The following is an 18756-nucleotide window of genomic DNA, read 5'->3' as shown; positions in this document are numbered from 1 at the left end:
TTCTTTTCCTGATCTTCTCCCCCATCCCACTGGATGGGGGGGGAGTGAGTGAGCGGCTGCGTGGTGCTTAGTTGCTGGCTGGGGTTAAACCACGACATTCATGATCCCATTGCTTAGAGGAGAACTGCTCCAGACAGAGTCACAGTTATATCAGTTATATCAAACAGTGTTGTGGTGTGGTAATCTTCCGGTTCAGTCCGGGGCTAAATTATGCAGGACAGGCATGGGGAATTTGGTCATCCAGTATCAAGGTTGTCAGGTGACTGAGGGAGATGAAGGTGGAAGTCTACCAGTATAGTATTTTTCACGGGACAGAGAATCCCTGCTGGGCTGTGGCTTGAAGCAATCTGGCTAACTGCACAGGAATTTACCTACCCTTTGAAGGTGAAATCGGGCTAACTGCAGTGGTGCAGCTTTCTGTCTCCTCTCCAGGAACTGACTAAAAGGAAAGACAACATCCCAACATTAACTATTAAGCCAGCTCAGATGTTGCAATACTCAGATCAAAGGTCTACAGAGATCTGGAACATCTATTCAGGGCTTGGGCATCCATCATACATGCACATATACAAATGACAGCTCACATTAAGTGAAAAAGAACCGTACAGTGAGTTTGAATATATAAAAATCTCAAAGCAGCTATAAATCCAACGTTACATGCAAAACAATGGTGCTTCCTTCTATTGAAAATCTTTCCTTCCTTTGTTTTGAGTCAAAAGTTTAGTAAAACTGATGTATGCCAAATTTATTTGCAAAAGCTGGAGTAGATAAAAAAAAAGCTAGGAGTAGCTAATGATGGTGACGCATAAGGGATTGTACTGTTCCTAATGTTAAACATATGAGATAATATCAACATCAACATTGTCTCAGGAAATTCTGGATCAGACTCCTGGCCAATTAAGTTACAGAAAGGCAAGGCACCAGGATTTCACTTGAAATTTTGAAGGTTATCAGGAATAATGGTTAAGGAAGGGAGAGAAAAAATAGCTCTGTGTTCACCTATTAGGAGTCTTAATTCAGTTCATACAAACCTTCATGGATTATATCCTATAGATACGTAACAATGGTGAGGCAGGCCCTCAGCTGATGCAAAGTATTATAGCTCCATCTGAATTTTCTCGAACTACATGTATTTCTGAAGGCTGAAGTTGTGGCCCTAATGAGAGTTTCTACTGTGCCTTCCACCAGCAAGTATGCACAAAGGCAGTGGGGTGTCAGATCGCTGTGTGCTGAAGGAGAACAGCACTATGCGCTGTTGTGTATGTTATTATTTAGCATAACAGGGTCTTGGTTCTTAATAGTGGCTTTTAGCTAGTACTGCAAAACAGTTAAATTCATCATTTATCAGGTCAGCGGAACACCAGGACACTGATTGGGGTGGGTGTATAATTTTTTTTTTAAAGCAATGTTGAATAAAAATAAACTTCTGCGTGAAAAGTGTTTTTAAATAACATTGAATAGCTCCAAATAAAATACTTAAAAACAGACTGGCTGCCTAGGGATTGTCTCCTTCCTTAATTTCACTTTAACTATACTAACAGAGGGACTACAACTGTTCAAAAACAACCAAAATGTTTCAACACATCTTTTAGCATAGCAAACATGCTGTATTGCCTTTTCACTGAGAAATTATTAATCTATTTTTATTCACACTTTTGAAAAAAGCTTATCTTGCCTGTAGAGAAGTTCAGTCTGAAAGGCAAAATTATGAGGAATCTACAGGCAATTGGAAAAAAACTGCTAGAATGCAAATGGCTTGTACAGTTTTACCGCAGCATCCCTGTGCACCCTGCCTTTAGCAGCGGGACACACGTAGCGCGGCTCACTTCTGGGGCCAAACTTTGCTTTAGAAAATCAGAATCATTTATGTTCTTTGGCAGATTGCAGATGAGAAGTTGAAGACTACTCCCATCTCTCATGTGGATCACTGACATCTGCAGAATCGCAACTGCGGTTACAAACACCAGCCAAGCCCCTGAAAGAAAAATGCCCAAAGACGAACAACACACAAAGGGAAGCTGTGCTGGATGCTGTGAATGGTGAGTGCCACGTTGGAAGGTGCTCCTCTTTGGTGCTGAGCCACCAAAGCAAGCATGCTGCTATTTAGCCAGCTGTAGGCCTATGAATAATTCCACTGACTAATTTTGCTTTCTCAGAAAGTCTAGAAGTTTTAAGTACAGTACATACGTATACATGTGGGTCCACTGCGGCCAGGACCATATAATTTCAGAGCAACATCCATCCTTTTAAAAGTGATCTGTATTTCTAGTTGGCTGTCCCCTTCCTCCCCCAAAACCTCCATCCCCTTCCAGTATCACGTTGGCACGAAAACTTAACGCCCCACAACCCAGCTGTCCATCGCTACCAGCCAGAACACCTCCTCCTCATCTAAGATTACATCCCCTCTTCATCTAAAAAATTACAGTAATTAGTTGCAGTGCCCATGCTGGAAGTGGAAACCCCAGGGAAATTCAGAACTGGAACAGTCTACATTCGTTTCCCAAGCACACATCTGGTTAATTTGGGGGGGGGCAGCCGATCGGAGTGGACTTTTTAAGTGCGCACTAGGGAAGTTGTAACCCGGGACGGGGCCGCGGCAGAGGCCGCTGCACGCCCCGCGGGGGAGCCGGGGCCCGCGCGTCGCTCAGGGCTCGGCGGCCGAAGCGGTTGCAGAGAAACGTGCCGGGGTGCCCGCAGGCTGAGCAGAGCTCCGGCCAGCCCCCAGCGGCACCTGCCAACCGAAACGCCCCTTCGCCGGACGGAGGGGAGCAGTTTCGGGAAGCCGCGGCCCCCCCCCCCCGCCGTCCTCCGCTTGCCTCCCGGCGGCGGCGCCCCGCCACCGCCGCGCTGTCCCCGCCTGCCGCCGCGCCCGGACGGCCGCGGGGGCGGCCTTGCGAAGAGGCCCCCCGCCGCCGCCGCGGGAGCCGGCAGCCGGCGGCGGGGGAGGAGCGGAGCGGAGCCACACGGCGCGGCCGCTCGCCGCCAGCCCGGCCGGCTCTGCAGGGAGGCGGCTGCCGGAGCGGGCTGCGGGCTCGCCGGGCGGGGCCGCCCCCGGGCCTCTCCCGCCGCCCCCGGGCCTCTCCCGCCGCCCCGCGGCATGGTCGCGCCCGCCCCGCGGCGCCCCCGCCCCGCGCCCGCCCGCCCGCCGGCGCCGCCTGGGCCAGCGGGAAGATGGATGGGCACGTCCTGGGCTGGATCGTCCTGCTGTGGCTCGCAGGTAGGGCCGCGGGCTGCCGGCCGCGGGCGGGGGCAACGGGCACGGACGTCCCGGCGGCCCCGACGTGCCCGTGCCGTGCCGCGCCGCGCCGTGCCCGTGCCCGGCGGGCTCTACGTCTCTCTTTAGGGCGAAAACGGGAGGTTTGGGGAAATGCCCCGGCAGGCTGCGGGAGGGCAGCTGCAGAGGGAGCCAGCGTGGGGTGGGGGTCTTCTCGGGGGCGTCCCGCGGCGCAGTTTGCGGAGACTGCGCGGAGAGGGCTGGTCCCGCCGGGGAGGGGGGGAGGCAGCCAGCGTCTCCTGCTTGCGCGGGCCCGGCCGGGGGGCCGTGGGGGCAGGTCCGAGGGCCCCCCGGCGCTTCGGGGTGCGGGCGGCGATTGGGCCACTGTTTACTGCGGCGCGGGGCGTGGGGGGGAGAGGAGCGCGCTTGTGGCGGGGAAGGTGGGAGCCGGCCCGGGGAGGCAGCAGGAGCGCGGGGTTGGGGCCGGAGTGTCCTTGGCCGCGGTGCAGGGGGGATGGCGACAACCCTCGTCTCCCCCCGCCTGCCCACGCCGGGCCGGGAACAATTGCAGGAACTTCTCCTTTCGCGGTGTCCTGGCCGCACACGCCGTCTAACAGAGGTATGACAGGAGGGGGCTGCCCTGCCTCCGCCCCGGCTTCCAGGGGGGCAGGATCCGGCCATCCGGTGCATCCGTGGTGCAGCGGTACCCAGGCCTTTGTGAGCGCGGGACGGGACTGCCTACCCCAGCGCAGCTCGCCAACCACCTCCTGCCCGGCCGGCTCCCGAAGAGGTCGGGCAAGCCCTAAGCAAGGGGGAGGGGAGCCGGAGAGAAGAGCAGAGAGGGCTCTGCGGTGGGGAGAGGGCAGGGGGAACAAGCTGAAAAGAGGCTGGGTTTGAGAGCTGCACAGCGAGGAGAGGAGAGGGTAGGGATTACAGCGGAATGAGAGCGGCAGGGCAGCCGGGAATCGGAGAAAGAAGGAGCCCTGTCGGGTCAGCGGCGGGATCTGCCTCCTCTGAGCTGGTGCAGCAGCCAGGCACAGGCAGGAGCAGGAGGCTTTAGGAAAAGCTGCAGCAAGCTGACTTCGCCAGGCAGGCTGGTTACAGGCTGGAAGAAGAAACAGGCACACTTGGATTAAGTGGCATATATTTCCCACCACCACCAATGTATCCCACAAAAAAGACCTCAGACTCTTCCCTCTTCCTATTCAGATTTAGGATTCACAAGCAGTAAATTCGGCTTTTAGTCATAACACCTCTCTCCCACCACCCACCCACCCACCCCTTTCCTTGCTTTTCACTCTGAGTCATCTTCAACACCGGTGCCTGCCTACTGCTCCCTTCCAGGGTTTCACGGCCTCATCTGGGGCTTCAGCAGCTTCCAGCTCATCCTCCCTCCTTGCCTCTCTCCCTGCCTGCCTCCCTGCCATTTGGCTGCTTCTGAACGTATCCCACTTCACTGAGTTGGTCTGGAGTGCCCCAGTGCACCCACAATTACCACTCCTTTCCTACTAGCCATAGTAGTATGCTGATAAATAGTATCCAGGGACTGTTAAAGGAGTACAGGTTGTAGATAAACATGACATTACATTCCTCCCTCTTTTTAAAGAGCTTCATTATCTGGACGTGTCTGGCTAGATCAGGACTTTTCCATCAAGCTAAAAGGCTGGGCTGTTGACACCTTTCTCCTTCCATTAAAGGTAGTTCATGATTACTGGCAGCAACCGCTGTTTGGAGCATGCAAGGTCTATGCAGAGAGAGGTACTGCTGCAGTAGGGAGACCTTCCAGTCTCCTCTAGTCCTGGGCTTTTGAGACAGGACTGCCAGCCGTTGGTGCTGTCGACCACCAGCAGGCAAAGGCTTCCAGCAGGCAACAGGTTAGCCGTAGCTGTGTGCTGAGAGATGGAGGCAGTCAGTTGCTTCCCTCCAGCCTCCCGCCTGCTGTCGCCCAGCGATAGAGCAGGCACTGCTGTCCTTTTTCATGGCTGAGAGAAAGCAAATAAGACAAGGTGGGTGTGTGAGTGAGTGTGAGCATGTATGTGTGTGCACAGAAAAGGGAGAGAGGGTAGCAAACATGGATTCAAGATTTTCTTCTTCCCAGTGGCTGTGCAAAGGAATGAAAGGTCTGCATCAAGGTAAGGAGCCCTAATCCAGCCAGAGTGGTACACTCCGCTCTGGGAAAGAGAAGTGGGGGTTGGGAGGTGGCGGGGCCAGGGTAAGAGACAGAGTGCAAGATGGGGAGGAAGCAGGGAGACAAAAGGGAGCAAGAAAGAGAGAGAGGCTCTCGCCCCCTTCTCTCCCCTCCTCCCTCCTCGAGGTAGGCTGAGAAATTTGTAATCAGCCCTCACAGTTCCTTTCCTCCCAGCAATAATTCCTCTCTGTCCTTTGTTTGTCTTTAATTTTTGGCTCTTGCATTTATCTTTTGTTTGGTTTTGTGCATTGTGAGTTCTTAGTGCAATTTGAAAAAATCCTGCATGAGGTACAATGGATTTGGTTTAGCTTCTCTTCCTCCTTCCCTGCTCTCCCGTGCGCCTACAGCTAGTGTTTTAATAACAACAGCAAAAGGATGAAGAGCAGGTCATCCTTTATTCCTTCCTGTGAAGTGACACGGGTTAGGATACGTGTGGGACTGTGTTCTTCTTGTTCTAGAAAAAGGAGGTACAATTTGTCAAGTATCCTTAAGCCCCTGTGTAAAGCTGGTTCTTGTAAACTATCAAGTGCAGCTTGACTCTGGAATGAATCCTCCCCTCGTGTTTACTGTTATTCATATTTATGCTGTAATTCCCAGTGCATTTAAAACTAGAAAAGTGTTGCACTGGAGACTGAACTCCGGTTTTACCCACAGAACAAGCCCAGCAGATTTTTTTCTGCCTCACGACTCAGGCTAAGCTTAGAAAGATTACAGTTAGAAAACTGTCCATGTTAAAATGTGACCTTCTCTCCCTGTTAAGTCATTTTTCACCAATAATTTAGCACTCGGTACCTGTTTACTCTCCCTGGGCAGAAGAGCCACTGTAATGCAATGGTATAGTACAAAGGCAGGTAGATTTACTATACTACCTCTGCTTTCCCAGCCACAGTTTAGGAGAGCAGGCAGAGGGGGCATGCTGGAGCACAGTTGTTTTTTGCTGTTTCCTGGCCAACTGAGCAGACTTCTTGGGAAGGCAGGGAGATGGATAGACTGTTTTATCTGCCTTGAGTTAAAGTATTCATCTGAATTCCCTTGACTGGCTGCACACAGCATAAGCATAGTGTAACTGGGAAGAAATCACATTTTTCTTTTTATTCATGTGAGATGACCTCGAGTGGGACTGGCACCAGTGGAAATCCCAATGCCATCCCAAGAACAGGTGTTATGGCTTGGTGTTAGAAGGCTTGGAGAGAGTCTTCCTGTTTCTTTTCCTTCATTCTCAGGATTCTGGTGGTGACCAGTTGCTGAGTGATAGTTCTGGGAATGATTTCTGGGATGCTGAATCAAGACTGTAAACCAGGAGCCATCTGACAATTGGAACACCTTTCAGACAGTAGTAAGACAGGGTGGATTTGATCTGGTGGCCAAAGCTGAGATAATTCTCCTGAAAACATCCAGGGTGACTTTTGTGAATGTGTGAAAGGGGCAGGTCGTAACAGAGTGTAATAAGTGCAGGGAAGCTGGTGAAGAGAGGCCGATACCTAGAAAAGCCCACAAAATGCCCTAGGCTCTTGTGAAAGCCCTTACTTAGTCCTTGCCATTTCAGGACTGTGTACTTCCCTGGAGAAGTCAGGAGCATGGTGTGCCTGGGGGACAGCATCACAGAGAATGGGGAAGAGCAAGGAATACTCCAATGTCTACTGCAGTCAGTTTGCACAGTCTGGGCTCTGTCCTACATGGAGTGTTTTTGTATTGAGGTTCTGTGCTGTGTGCAAGGCCATGATTTTCTCCGACTGCTTTGTTTTTGCCCCTTTCCAGGTTAAGCAGTTAGGGAGCTGGAATTCTCAGTTTTGCTACGGAGCTGTAAAAAGCAGTACCATTCTTTCACCTCAGCTGCAGCTGACCTATTTAGGCATTGGTTTCTTGCTGGCTAAAAAAGTTGACAATTAGTGGCCACGGAACTAAGAACACAAGTCTGATAGGAACCAGACCAAGACATCCAATTCATTTCCCATAAGCCACTTAACACAATCTGATGGTGATGGCTTTTGCTGATAAATTGCATGGATTGGATTTAGTCCAGCATGAGTAGGCAAGAATCTGTACAACACAATCTTAGTGATCCCACTGGCTCTCCATTCACCTGTTTACACATCTGCTTATCATCTCTGACTTTCCAGTCTCAAAGCCCAGATCTTGCACTTCCTGGTTCAGGCTTGATCCACATTTGAAAGTGTGGATGGTGTGCCTGTATTCAGCAGTGGGGGAAAGAACACTTTTAATTGATTCACAGTAGCTAACGCACAAAAAAGAAAGATATAGCATCGTTTTGCCCAACAGTTTATTTTGTTTGGGGAAGTGATATAAACTACCCTAGGAGCGCTGTCTCTTACCAATGAACACAGGCTTTTCTGCCAAAGCCCTTAGGTATAGTCTAGGAGTAGTTTTCCTGAGGTGCCTGGTTCAGGGCCTGATGACTTCCATTCTCCTGTGTACACAACTGCCACTCCTATCAATAAAGGTGCTTTTTGTAGTTACATAGCATCAGCTGTACTGCCTCAGGCAAGTGGTAGTGTGAGCCAAATAATTGCAGAGAAAGAGATGTGATGCATGCACAGGTAGGGAGACCCATGCTGACCTGAAGAATAACGTGTGTTGCCTTCTTTTGGACTCAAATCTTATCTTGTGTGCTAGAAGGATGCAGTCTGAGACCTATTACACTGAACTACAGTATTTGACTTTGCCTTTATTTACAGGGATTAGTGCTTCAGATCAACTTCATTCTAACTAGATGATCTTCAAGGTCCCTTCCAACCCAACCCATTCTATGATCCCATTCATAAAGGGTAACTTAAGGCTGTGTAGTGAAGCTAAATCTTTTTGGGATTCATCTAGCCTCAGGGAGGCAGCAGATTCTCCAGAGGGCAACTGAAAAGCAAGAGCCTAAGTTATCACCTCTCAATTGCCTTTCCTCATTTACTCATGGAAGGCATTTAAGATCAGGCTCACAAGGCTGAAATGTGCCTGTACAAATATCTCCTTTATAATCACTTCCTGGAATTTCTTTAATCACTGCTAAAATGTATTAGTGATAGCTTGTGTGTAAAGTTGATTGCATAGTTTGAATGCATAATCTGAGGATACTTTAGGAAAAGAATCAGAGAAAGAAGATGAATACACATTGCCAATAAGAAACGGACAAAACCCATAAAATTATTTTTCTGAAGTGTGATTATTTTTAAGATCTTTCTCTGAGAGTGTGTATATACACATGCACAGACACACAAAATCGTGGATTCTTTTTATTTTTCTGAGAGTAAGGATATCTGTGTTTTTAAGATGCACTTGATTAATATTTGCAGACCTTTTTCTGAGGATTTAGGAGAACAAGAAAGAAGGAAAGCAAAATTGTCATGTAGTCATGAAACTCCCACGAGCTAGATTTTTCTTGTGAAAGTTCAAACATTGTGAAATTCACAATGAACAGGTTGCTTCTTTGGAGTGCCAGAATTACATTTCCATGATGATTTTGAAACAGGGCTAATCTTGCTCTGTCTGCATTAGTCAAAACATAGCAGAGCACAGTTCAGTTTCTTTTCAGTCCTACTTGTATTAAACTAGACAAAGAGCTACCACGGTGCTGTCACTGAGCTTGTCATCCTTTTTCACATCTTTCACTCTTTTGCTACAGCCCAGAGTTCTGTCCTGTGATACAACTGAGGCTTTTCTTATCCTGGCTAGTCTCTTGAAGATTTTTGAGGTCAGCAGTTCCTTCTTGAAGTTAACGAAGTCCTAAGCAGACCTCTATAATTCACGTGCATGGACATAACTGATAGCTGTAAAGCCACCATCTGTCTTCAGGCAGTCGAACATCCTGTTGGCCTTTTTGATGGACGCTGTTACAGCAGTGACGTACTACATGAATTGACTCCGATCACTTTTTTCGGCAGAGGAAATAACAGGTGTATAATTTCCCAGTTCAGCCATATATAATTGTATATAATTTGACTTAAATGGATCTAGAGTTTCCACTGCTTCAGTCTCTCAGTCTGAAGCACTGTGTTGCTCTTAAATGCTATTTCTGGAAAGGATCCAAAAATAATACTTCAAAAATTAATAAAGAGCTTGGGGTAGGATATAGAAGACTCCAGATAATTTACTGCACTTCTCCCAAATGCTTTTGGATAGAAAAAGAATTCCTGTTTTCCCAAAAGCTCCTTTCCTTTTTCCTTTCCTTTTTCCTTTCCTTTTTCCTTTCCTTTTTCCTTTCCTTTTTCCTTTCCTTTTTCCTTTCCTTTTTCCTTTCCTTTCCTTTTTCCTTTCCTTTCCTTTTTCCTTTCCTTTCCTTTTTCCTTTCCTTTCCTTTTTCCTTTCCTTTCCTTTCCTTTCCTTTCCTTTCCTTTCCTTTCCTTTCCTTTCCTTTCCTTTCCTTTCCTTTCCTTTCCTTTCCTTTCCTTTCTCCCCTCTCCCTCTCCCTCTTCCTCTTCCTCTTCCTCTTCCTCTCCCCTCTCTCCTCCTTTTCTTTCTTTTTCTTTATATAGACATTCACATGGGGGTAGGATGGGGAAAGTTAGTCAGATGAGAATTTGCTAAAGCTCAGCTAATCATTTATTAAAGCAGTCCCTGGCTTGCCAAACTCATTAATCTCATTAACAGGGAAGGAGGGCTATGGTGCATGGTTAGCTGAAAGCACTGTGTTTACTAAGCAGTGTACTTCCTTCACAAGGGAAAGATTTAAATATTCACTGTGTCACTGTTTTATCCCTGAAGCTGAAGTAACGTGATGAGTCACTCGGTCAGCTCATGTCACGTGCTGGCTTTGGCCACAGACTGCGTGGGGTCAGGCATAGAGTTGCCAGATACAGGTCTGACCTGGATCCATTTGGTTTTCAATGTGTTCGTCATGTCTCTTGCATTCAGATGCAACCTGGGCAGCACAGGGCCCTGGGGGGGAGAGAATAAGACAATGTCACCACTTGGTTCACCTTGAGAGGTAAGTGGCAATGTTCTCTTAGTGCCATATGGCCCCCACGTTTCTGCCCCTCTAGTTCCTGGGAACAGGAGGTCTGGCAGAAATGTCCCAGCTGCCAATTCTTGAGTTATCTCTCTGCCTGCACCTTGGGAAGGTGGAGGAGCTGCCTCATGCCCCTGCCTCTCATGTGGGAACATCTTGTTGGGACCTCAGCTGTGTTTTCTGGTACTCTGGAGAACACCCATGCCTCAGTGTTTGGATTTGAGTCCAGGCACTTCTGGCAAAACTAATGACATCTCCTGTGCAATTTCCATTTGGCACAAGTACGATATGCATAATGTCATGCATTCATTGTATGCATAACAGAGCATTCCTGTTGAAATGCCATAGCACCCTTGTGCACTGCAGGCCTTCACATAGTAGTCCCCAGGGTCAAATCCTGCCTAGATCAGTAAGTCTTTGTTAGTATCAGTGACTATCTTGCCTCTCTGAAATACACTTTGCCCTAGGTTCTGTCCATACTGTGGTTTTATCCCCTGACTGGTATTTATAGACTTCATTGTGATTTATAGTTTGGACATTGATAACTTGTTGAAATGAATATTCATTGTTGGTCCAGCCTCTTCACTTTCCTTTGGTTCTGACTCCTGATCATGAGATCTCTGCTTGCTTTTGCTTTTCAGGTCTGCAGCTGTCTCTAACTTGACCTTGTCCTTTCATGCCTGCTGTTGTCATACTGTTGATGCATTTATTGCTCTCTGTCTGCTTTAAACTCCAATGCCTTAGTCTATGCCTTTTTTTTCCCCATCCTAAAGATATCTCCTGTCATTTCACTTACTTTTGCCAGCTTCTATCTCCTTTTCATCTCTAGTTTCTGGAGCAGGTGGTTTATTTTTGCTGACTCCATTTCCTCTCATCTCTACATCATTTCTTAATCTCCTGCAACCTGGCTCCAGCTCCAGCCCTTTGAAATTATTTTGACCTAAGCTGAGACGCGTTCTTCAGTTTCTTCTAGCTGAATGTAAGCTTCCTGCTTCCCTGATTGTCACCCTGCTTATCCTTCTGCTTCCTAAACTTACCCTGATACTTTATCCTTACTCTCTTTTCTTCTTTCCTGGCATTTGCCTTTCTCTCCTACTGCTTCCCAACATCAGGAAGGCTTTCGTTGTCCTCGGTCTTTCATTCCTCCCTAAGTCCATCAGTCCCTCCTGATGCTGTATAAACATCCTCTTCTGCTTTATTCTCTTGAATGTTTCCTTGTATCTTGTCCTCTTTTTCACTGTGCGTGCTCCAGACCTTGGGGTGTATGATAACTGGATGTAGGGAGCTGCCATCATCAACATGTCCCTTACTGAAACTGGTTCCTTTTTCTCATACAAACCATTGCCATCTGGGCCTGCTGTCCATCAGCTGCAGTGCCCCTGGTTACAAACTCCCTGTTAGATGCCCCCTCCTTGCTTCTGGGCTGTTTCCTTGCCTCCACAGGCCAGCACTTCCCTGCTTGGGAAAGTGTCAGCATGTGTTTCCCGTGTTGCGTAAGTGCTCTCAGTCATTGCTGCCTGCAGCGCAAAAAGGAGGGAAGCAATGAAGGGCATGTGTGGGAGGTTTTGGCCAGTCCCCTGCGGGTAGATGGAGTACCACACTCTCCCGAGGGCTTTCTGCTGGCATTGCTCACTGACTCTTGGCTTCTCCCTAAGCTACACAAGGATGTGGCAGCAGTCCCATGCGTCTTCTCTGAGGCCTTAATACATCAGCTCCAGGCTGCAGTTCTCCCATCAGCTGGTAGATAAACATTATGTGTTGAGATCCATCTCCTCCCTGGGAATGTGAAAAGCTTGAGTGTTTGGGCCATTTTTCGCTGCACCTCCCACATGGAGCAATTTCTCTCAGTGCTACATGCCAGCCCTGGCAGGAGCTGTGCGATTTGGATCCGCTCCTTCATGCATCTCTGGAGTTTGGCAGAGCAAGCAGCAATAACTGGGCACCAGTGCACAGCGGGGTGGGCCAGTCACTGTGTGCTGCCTGACTTCAAAGAGGAGGTGTGATGCCACCAAAATTCGGAGGGTGGTTACTTATTCTGCATTGGGATTGTTACGAACTCGGGATCTGGCCCCTTGGCTGACCTGCTGTAGAAATGGAGTATGGCCATCCCTGAAATATCTCTTCCTTATCTGTGAACCTGCTGCAGAAGTGAATCGTCACACCACTGTGTTAGGGTCTCTGCAGAGCGTAAGGATACTACATTTGAGCCTTCAGCCCCATTGTGCTGTATTTTTCCTTGTGGCTGTAGACTATGAAAAAGGCAAACTTACTTCTGCTGCCAACATCCGTGCTTACATACATTGAGAAGCATTGCATGCTAGCACCTGAAACAGATGGATGTTTTAATTTAATGTACATGGCGAGAATGATGCTATGATAAAATGCAGTAGCTTCCTCTTAAAGCAATGCCAAGGCATATGACACTCATGTTTTTGTCTTTTAGCTGAGGTGGAAGGGTTGCAGGTCACCGTGCCTGAGAAGAAGAAGGTGGCCATGTTGTTTCAGCCTGCGCTGCTTCGCTGCCATTTCTCTACTTCTTCCACCCAACCAGCTGTGGTACAGTGGAGGTTTAAATCTTACTGCCAGGACCGAATGGGAGAAGCTTTGGGTATGGCGACTTCTGGTTTACAAACTATGAGCAAGAGGAACCTGGACTGGGATCCCTACCTGGACTGTGTGGACAGCAGGAGGACGGTCCGTGTCGTGGCCTCCAAACAAGGATCTGCTGTCACTATAGGGGACTTCTATAAGGAAAGAGATGTCAGCATTGTCCACGGTAACTCTCCTACCCCGGTGATGCTTGGTGGGTGTTGGAAAGGACCCTTAGCAATTTGGGATGCTGGAGGCTGGTGGTAATTGTTCAGTTAACTCTTTTAGAAAAGGCTGCTGGAAGGGAGCTGTGTATGTCAGACATTTAGGATTCAACCAACCAACCCTAGACCCAAAGGTCATTTCCTTTGGTGCTTCCCTTCATCCAACAACATGTAGGTCTCCAACCCTCATACAGTATTCTTTTCCCTTTGATGAAGTGCAAGGTTTTTATTCCTGGCTTCTGCATATTGCTCTGTATATAGATTTTCCTTAACAAAGGGGTGCCAGCAAGAGAGATATGAATTCAGTCTCTGCAGGCTAGGTTTTTCTTCCTTGCGAACTCCAGTGATTTTTTCCCAGTTCAAAATACCGAAATTATCCTACACCTCATGTTTGCTCAACTCTGGACTTCACCAGCTTACCCCATCATGAATCTAAACCCACGCAGCTTTGGGCAGTGTGAAAGGAAGAGATTTCCATGGGGTGAAGTCAAATTGGGTGGACATGGGGGGTGGCAGGGTCCCTAAACATTTGGTCTGGAAGGCTGTGTGAGAAACCTTGTTCCTCAAAAGCACAAAGCTTCTGCTTGTCTCGGGACACCACCTCAGTCAGAAGTGGAGGCTCCTTGCTGTGGAGAGCATGTGATCAGCCTCAGCAAGGGGGAGTGTTTTCCTTTATGTCTCCGTGGAACGTCTTCAGCAGATGACTGAAGTGCTGTAGAGGAGACACTGTCTAAGCCCTTCTTGCACGGCACGAATACTGTTGGGACCCCAGGCCTTGGGTGATAAGGACAGCGAGTGACATTAGTTACCCCTTCTGCTCTTGGCACTTGCAGAGTGAGCTGCCTCTGTGGCATTACCTGTCTTCCCACTTAACAGCCACAGAGTCCTGAGTCTGTTGTTTGTTCCTGAATAGTGTGATATTCTGCATAAGGTTAATCTCTCATCTTAGTAAGGTAATGAAATGGATTTGGGACACGGAGATGGACCCAGTGCTTTCAATTCTTCATTCTTCCTGTAGGTGTTGGAGGGAAAGCCTGACTTTTCTTCTTTGCCTTTCAGATGCAGACCTTCAGATTGGGAAGTTGATGTGGGGAGACAGTGGGCTCTATTACTGCCTTATTATCACACCGGATGATGTGGAGGGCAAGAATGAAGAATCGGTGGAGCTGCTTGTGCTTGGTAAGCCCTTTTGCCAGATTGCTTTTTCAGCAGGTAGCTGATGTATCTTTCCTTCTGCTCTCTCGCTCTCCCTACATATCTGTGCACCATATTACTATGGGTGTAAGATCTATGTAAAACAGTCCCCGCAGTACCTTCACCATTGCCTTGCACCTTGTGCAGTCATTCACACCTAGGCAAAGTGGGTGGTAAACGCTACCAAACCAGAATAGTAATGTTTACACCCACACTGCTCACACGTTGCGCAGGCGTAAATGACTACAGAGAGTGCGGGGCTGTGGAAAGTCAGAACCCTTGTTTTTAGAACATAAACCAATAAACTTGCAGCAAAGTGAGCACTTGAGACAGACTCTTTTAAAAAAAACGATACCCAGAAGACATCAAATTATATGCAGTCTTTTAACATTCTCTTTGTCCCACTCTTCTGACCTGTGAGGATGTCAAGAAGCACCATGTTTATCTGCTTATGTGTGTCAGTTTGGGAGATTTTTCTGTCTCCCTAATTATACTTGTGCAGTTAGAGGTGGAGTTTCACAGTCACCCTAAACAGGTCTAAGCTGGCGCTGCCACTAAAAGGACCTGTCCTCTCTCCAGTATGCATGCTTGGCTCTGTTTCTCTTAAGCTCCCATGAGCAGTGTGGTTAGCAGGATCAGTTTCTTTCCTGTTTGCAGGGTTAGCTTTCAGCGATGGCTTCCACAATCCAGCTAACTGTAAAGGTCATAAAAGCACCCATCCCAGCTAGGGGAGAAAAGCAGAGTGGAATGGGCCTTTCAGGGACATTTGTTGACGCCGCCTTGAGCCAGCTGTAGTACTTCACCCCTACACTGCCCCAGGAGAGTAAGATGAGTTTTTCCCAACTTACCTTAAGACCTGCTGACACCAGTGTTTGTCTGGTCAGCATGCTTGCATGGTTCTTGGGTGTACAGATTCTGTACATTCTGTGAAGGAAGTGTTAAAAAGCTTGGGTCTATAGTGTGTAGGTGATATATAGAAGCATACAATAGAACATGTCTGTCAAGTACTCTTGCTCTCATGGCTAAGGTCAGAGTTTAATTGGCATTTATATTTGGAGCTGTAGTTGTCCTCACAAAATAAACCAGATTGAATGGGTGAGTGACTATAACAGTGCCATCACCTCCCCTGACTTTTCCAGATGTCAGTCAAGCAATGGACAATTGGAGAATGGGTCCCTCCAGAAAACGGTGTCATACCCCTGTCTAAATCCACAGTGCGACTGTGTATTATATGCTAGTGAATTACGGGCCCAAGACTGACCTGTGTTAGTTCAGGTGAGGTTACCTCTGCCAGGTGGCAGTTGTAGCTGTTACATAGCCTGTCCAGAGGAGCTGTCTGTTGGCTGCATGGCGATGGGCTGCTGAATTATGTCCCTTCTTCACCTTCCTGTCCAGGATTTGGTGTCTTCCTCTTATGTGTGTCTACTACTGTGCTCAGACACCAGTGATGAAACAGTGCTATGGTAACAGGAAGAATCTGTTTTTCAGTGTGTACAGAAGACTATGTGGGGGGAAAACAAAGAAATCCCCTCCTCTGAAGCTGGCTTGATGATGTCCCTGGCCCCAGTTCATTGTGATTATGTTGGGAGGAAACACGTAGCTTAGGCTGCGTTACCTTGACCACATCTGCTTTTCTGTTCACTACAGCCTGTGGGTCTGACCTTGCACTTTGTGCAGCACCGTGCGAAGTTTGGCAGCAGCATGAAAGCATACTTGTCGTGGGCATACTTTGTTCTGCCTCATGCTGTTTGGCGCAGCTTGTGTGTATTTCTTCTCCTGGGTAGTGTGTACGGAGGCAACATTCCAGCTTTCGGAGCGATTCCAGGTTACCCACCCATTTCCTTCCTTTTTCCCTTCCTTTTCCCCTTCCACCTTTGCTGGTATTTCTACTTTCTATTCCTTTACGTCTTCCCCATTGATGGCTAGAGGAGGAAGGAGCCAGTGTTGAAAATACCTTTTCTTAATATTCTGGCATCTTCTGGGACATTTTTTATTCCATCCCACTGCTTCAAGGGAGACAGTGAGTACAGATGTAGATCGGAGCAATTCCACAGTCCTAGGGGACATGTGGTAAAAGGGTTTTGTTTGCTGTCTGCTGCTCTTTGGATGGAACCCAGATTCCTTGTTAGAGTGGTTGGAGCAGTGGAGGGATAGTGTTTGTGAGAGACGCTATGATTTCCACAGCACATTGCTTGCTGTTTGCTCTCTGCTGACAGTGGTCTTTCAAATATGATTTACATTGCATATTTGGGGGCTGCTGCATGATTTAAGCATAGATTAGAATTTTGAATAGAGCAGAGGTTCTACCCACTCACATTATCAGTGGAGAAAGACAGAAAAATCAGTAACAGAAAAGGAAATAGGAAAATATCCCTTCTTTTGGTTTCATATTAATGCCAAGATGAAAGGTGTGTTTAGGTTAGAGAAAGATACTGCTGAACAGCGAAGTTTAATATCATGTAGAAACCTTGAAAGGACTGAGCAGCAAAAATGGTAGATACCTAATAGCATCAATAAATTAATGGAAATTTGCTTAGCTAAGAGTGGAGGATCCTGCTTTTATACAGTGAATTACACCATTAACAATTGGTCAAAAGCTGCTTTATCACAACTTGGAGCAAAATCAAAAACCTGAGCAAATTACAGTATTCCTTTTTTCTTAGGGAAGCAATCACAGAGACTTCCAGTGAAGTCTAAGTTGTCAGTCAGCCCAGGTTATGATGGGATTGCATGTTGAGTTTTGTCACCTGTATGTGTCATGTTGACACACAAAGTGGCTGGACAACTCTAGATAGCATCAGAGAATCCCATGTGCTGTCTTCATTTCAGGCCTATTTCAGAAAAGCAGATAAGCATTTACTTATATCCATTTGTGCTCAGCAAAGCTAATAGGATTTATAAAGCATACCTGATGTTAAGCATGTTCTTATGTGCTTTGCTGAAAAGACCATTCAGTAGGTGTAGCTTAGTCAGGGACTTTAACCCTCTCTAATGGAATCAGTGCAGACAAGGGAAGAGGGATAGTAACCTCTGAGCCTCAGAAACACAGAAGGGGATTGGCTGGTAGTGAACCTCTTGTAGAGTAAGGGAAGAATTTAAATTAAAAAGTACTATTACACTTTTACTAAACATTTGTATTTTGGTGGCATTTGGAATCTCCAAATGAGGTCTAGCATGCTGCAAACTGTATGAACTCTGCTTCTGCTGCAGCAGGACTAGACTAGTACAGAGGTTAGCAATTCCACAACAGGAGTCAAGTGATGCTCTCTGCACTCATATGTTTTACTAGAAATATAGAACCCTTTGCTGACATTACAACTGGGCTAGTGAATCCATTTGCAACTTTATACATTTGGTTTTTAGAACTAATGTGATTTAATCAAAAAGGCTGAATCCTAAGTTTAAGAAAGTCTACATTTCTATCTTAGTAGCTAACAGCTGAATGTCTTGCTTCTTGAAACACAGACAGTGCTATTAATCAAATAGTTATTTGTAGCCCCTGTGCACTGCTTTTTATATAAGAATGTCAGTGGGCTTCAGTAAAGTCATTCATTGCAGCCTTTGCTGAAGGGAACTGCAAGTGTACCAGTGCAGTGGATGCAGGGTGCCTGGAGTAACCTTCGAATCAGAAATACAGGGCAGTGTCAGTGGATACCACATCCTAGCTTCATGTGACCCAGCTCACATCAGGAAGCAGTCTAGCTTAATTGCATGAGACTGCATATAACCCAGTAAGCCTTTCCAAGAGCCAGAATTTACTAATCAGGTGCAGGGTCCTGTGAAAGCAGCTATACTGCTCCCTTCCCAAGCTGGTACAGCTATAGAGCAATGGCTGTAGGTATAGCTAGGCACAGCTGGCTACCGTGAAATGTGTAGGTCTGTGCAAGCTTTGCAATGTTTGCATTATGAGATTTTACATAGCTTAGACATGCATCATGAAGTCATGGTTTCATTCCCAAGGATGTCAAGCTCTTGGAAGAGGCAGGAAAGTGATCCACTAATCCCAATTGTTGGTTTGATACTTTGGTTAGTGATCCATGTGCTTTGCTAGACAGCTATTGCCTGCTTTTTTTTTCTGTCCAGTTTGGCAGCTCATACTACATAAATTATGTAGTAGTGAAATATTATTTTATAATTAATCTTTTGGAAGCTTCAGGTTCTACGGTTGTTATGCTTTAAATAAAAACAATTAGCACTTGAGGTTTTTGTTAATATCTGAACTCAGCTAGCATTTAGCATTGGTAAACTGACAGCTTTGGTAGTTTGTATTACCAGCCAATATCGATTTAGGCTAAACCCCCAAATTTATAAAGTCTAACACCCATAGGTGGGAAAGGATGTAGATACATATACAACACAGCATATTGCACAGTAATTAATATACTAATAGAGA

At 47.1% G+C, this 18756-nt stretch overlaps 1 protein-coding gene across 7 annotated transcripts in view; it reads left to right on the top strand.

The window, feature by feature from the left end:
* The first annotated feature begins 2599 nt into the window (after nucleotides 1-2599).
* The window catches only part of ILDR2 (immunoglobulin like domain containing receptor 2), a 41026-nt gene continuing 24869 nt past the window's right edge, over nucleotides 2600-18756 (top strand). Inside the window, exons 1-3 of one of the 7 annotated variants that reach the window (XM_075034010.1) lie at nucleotides 2600-3217; nucleotides 12800-13132; nucleotides 14229-14348. In XM_075034010.1, the coding sequence (XP_074890111.1) occupies nucleotides 3172-3217; nucleotides 12800-13132; nucleotides 14229-14348 (499 nt within the window). In that variant the 5' untranslated portion in view covers nucleotides 2600-3171. Of the gene's footprint in view, nucleotides 3218-4510; nucleotides 5347-12799; nucleotides 13133-14228; nucleotides 14349-18756 lie in introns of those variants that run through there. The other 6 variants (XM_075034008.1, XM_075034009.1, XM_075034005.1 and 3 more) reach the window with 6 other exon arrangements.

The sequence above is a fragment of the Buteo buteo genome, chromosome 8 (assembly GCF_964188355.1).
Source record: "Buteo buteo chromosome 8, bButBut1.hap1.1, whole genome shotgun sequence".
NCBI lineage: Eukaryota > Metazoa > Chordata > Aves > Accipitriformes > Accipitridae > Buteo > Buteo buteo.
This window is presented reverse-complemented; position numbering and strand designations above follow the sequence as displayed.